The sequence below is a fragment of the Lottia gigantea genome, assembly GCF_000327385.1.
Source record: "Lottia gigantea unplaced genomic scaffold LOTGIsca_2, whole genome shotgun sequence".
In the NCBI taxonomy this organism is placed as follows: Eukaryota; Metazoa; Mollusca; class Gastropoda; family Lottiidae; genus Lottia; species Lottia gigantea.
In genome coordinates, this window is record NW_008708400.1 from 2,343,071 (window position 1) to 2,345,154 (window position 2,084).

The 2,084-nt window shown below is 35.8% G+C and overlaps 1 protein-coding gene across 1 annotated transcript in view; it reads left to right on the forward strand.

Annotated features, from left to right (window-relative positions):
* Positions 1-311: 311 nt before the first annotated feature.
* The window catches only part of LOTGIDRAFT_152753 (hypothetical protein), a gene marked incomplete at both ends in the record, with an annotated part of 2,742 nt that continues 969 nt past the window's right edge, over positions 312-2,084 (forward strand). The window contains 2 exons of the mRNA XM_009053273.1: positions 312-453; positions 1,778-1,938. Of these exons, the coding sequence (XP_009051521.1) occupies positions 312-453; positions 1,778-1,938 (303 nt within the window). The remainder of the gene's footprint in view (positions 454-1,777; positions 1,939-2,084) is intronic.

Consider the following 2,084-nt stretch of genomic DNA (forward strand, 5'->3'; position numbering starts at 1 on the left):
GGATCATCTAACCTGAATCGAATACCAAAACCAGTTCAGACACCGAAATACATTCTTACCCCGGTGCCCAAATCCATCACATACAGTCAATCCTGGAATCATACGACCATGATCCCAAACCTACTACCATTATTCTTCATGTAGGCCTCAACAACCGTGATCAGATACCAAAGACCTCCTTTAACCAAGCCCAGAAATTAATCGCCACAGCCAACAAAACCTTCCCAAACTCCAAGATCCTCTTCACATGTATACCCATTTCAAATAAAATCTCGAAGAAAGCACAACAGAACCTCAGCACCCTCAACAACATGATGATGGAGTCCAGTATCAACAGCGCAACAATCTTACCACCCTACGAAGAAGAATTCGAACCAGTTGATAATCTTCATTGGTCTCCAGAAACAGCAAACAACATTTATTTGTTTTGGATACACCAGCTTCAAGCATCGAGTAAGTCTTTAAACTAATTACTGGGGATAAAAATACTGAGAGGCCACCGCTAGGCCAAACTGTAGTTAACTTGAGCCGCAAAATTCTCACACCCCTTCAGCATTCAATCTTCGACCGTGGACTTAAGTTTATTCCCACACCAAAGATAGCTAACTTGAATTATCTCCGACCATCCATTGAACGATTTCAACGAAATCTTAGCTGCACATATTTTTTTCGAAACCACCCCCCCACGTGGTGCTAGAACAATGTTTATTCCTAAATCCACGTGGACACCCCCTCAGGCCGCCATCCATCCTGAAATATTGAAAGCATTTGCGAGTTTGAATAGCCAAACAGTGAACCTTTCCATAACACACGAAAAGCCTAATCTCACACGAGTGGAACGTGAAGCGTTAAACTTACTTAAGAAAGACGATAGCATTGTTATTAAAAAGAGTGACAAAGGTTCATGTTGTGTCATTCTGAATAGGGAGGATTACGTTTCAGAAGCAGAGAATCAACTGAATATTCCTAAACATTATGCCATTTTACCGAAACCAATTTTCAAAGAAACTGCTAACATGATTAATAATATTCTTGCCGATTTAGTCAAAACTAGTTATCTCAAACAGAAATAATATGACTGTGGCTACCATTTTAAGTTTATTTCAATGTAAGAAAATATTTGTGGTCTAATTCCAATTTTATTAATAATTTAATATTTGTGGTCTAAATCTAATTGGTCTGGATAATCTTGCATTTTTATATTGTCTATTGATTTGGCATTTACGTCTGGAGGAAAAGACTGGTGTTCCTAGATGATTAGTACTTCCTGTTGAAAATAAGCACATGGATGCTATAAAAACTTTTTGTTAATATTTAGCTCGTTTTGAGAGTTCTGTTGGTTTGACAGCAGTTTGGAAGTTACAATCAGGAACTGTTTTTTCTAACCAGTTGCGGTTCTCAGTCGCAGTTACAGTGACTTGTAACTTTATCAATATTATTCATTGATTCCATGGTGTGAGAAGATTTGATTTGAACTGTGTTATAAGCCGTTCCTGTATTTCATCATAAATAAACCTAATATGTTGAACTATTATATTTGATTATTTTTTATATCAAAAGACAATCCCTCTGTCTTAATACGTGGCAATGTCCTGATGAATTGCCTGGATATCGGGACATTAAGTTAGAAAAAACATCCTCTTCTGTGAGTGACTTTAAATATTTTAAATTTGAGTGACATTTTTATAAATTGAGATGTCGGTGGAACTTCCAGTTTTGTATTCTACTGTCTAGAGACTGTGTGAAGAAATAAGCCTTTGAATTAACAATAATGAAGAATTTATTAAATATGATGTTTTACAACGTTATTGGAAAACACTGGTAGATAAAACTGAAAAAGATAGTGAATCACCGTCAGATCCTGAATATACTAATATAGTGTTCAAAAAATCGCAATGTGATAAACACTTTAATTCTTATAAATGTGTAAAAAACAAAGTAAGTCCTAGACCAAAAATATTTGAGGGTAGTTATCATGGTAGCAGTGCATCGACTGATTCTTACCTACGTAAAAAGGAAAAGTTAGAAATTGCCCAGAAGAGAAAAAAACATGCCAAGTTTATGCATGATTTGTCTATGAAAGA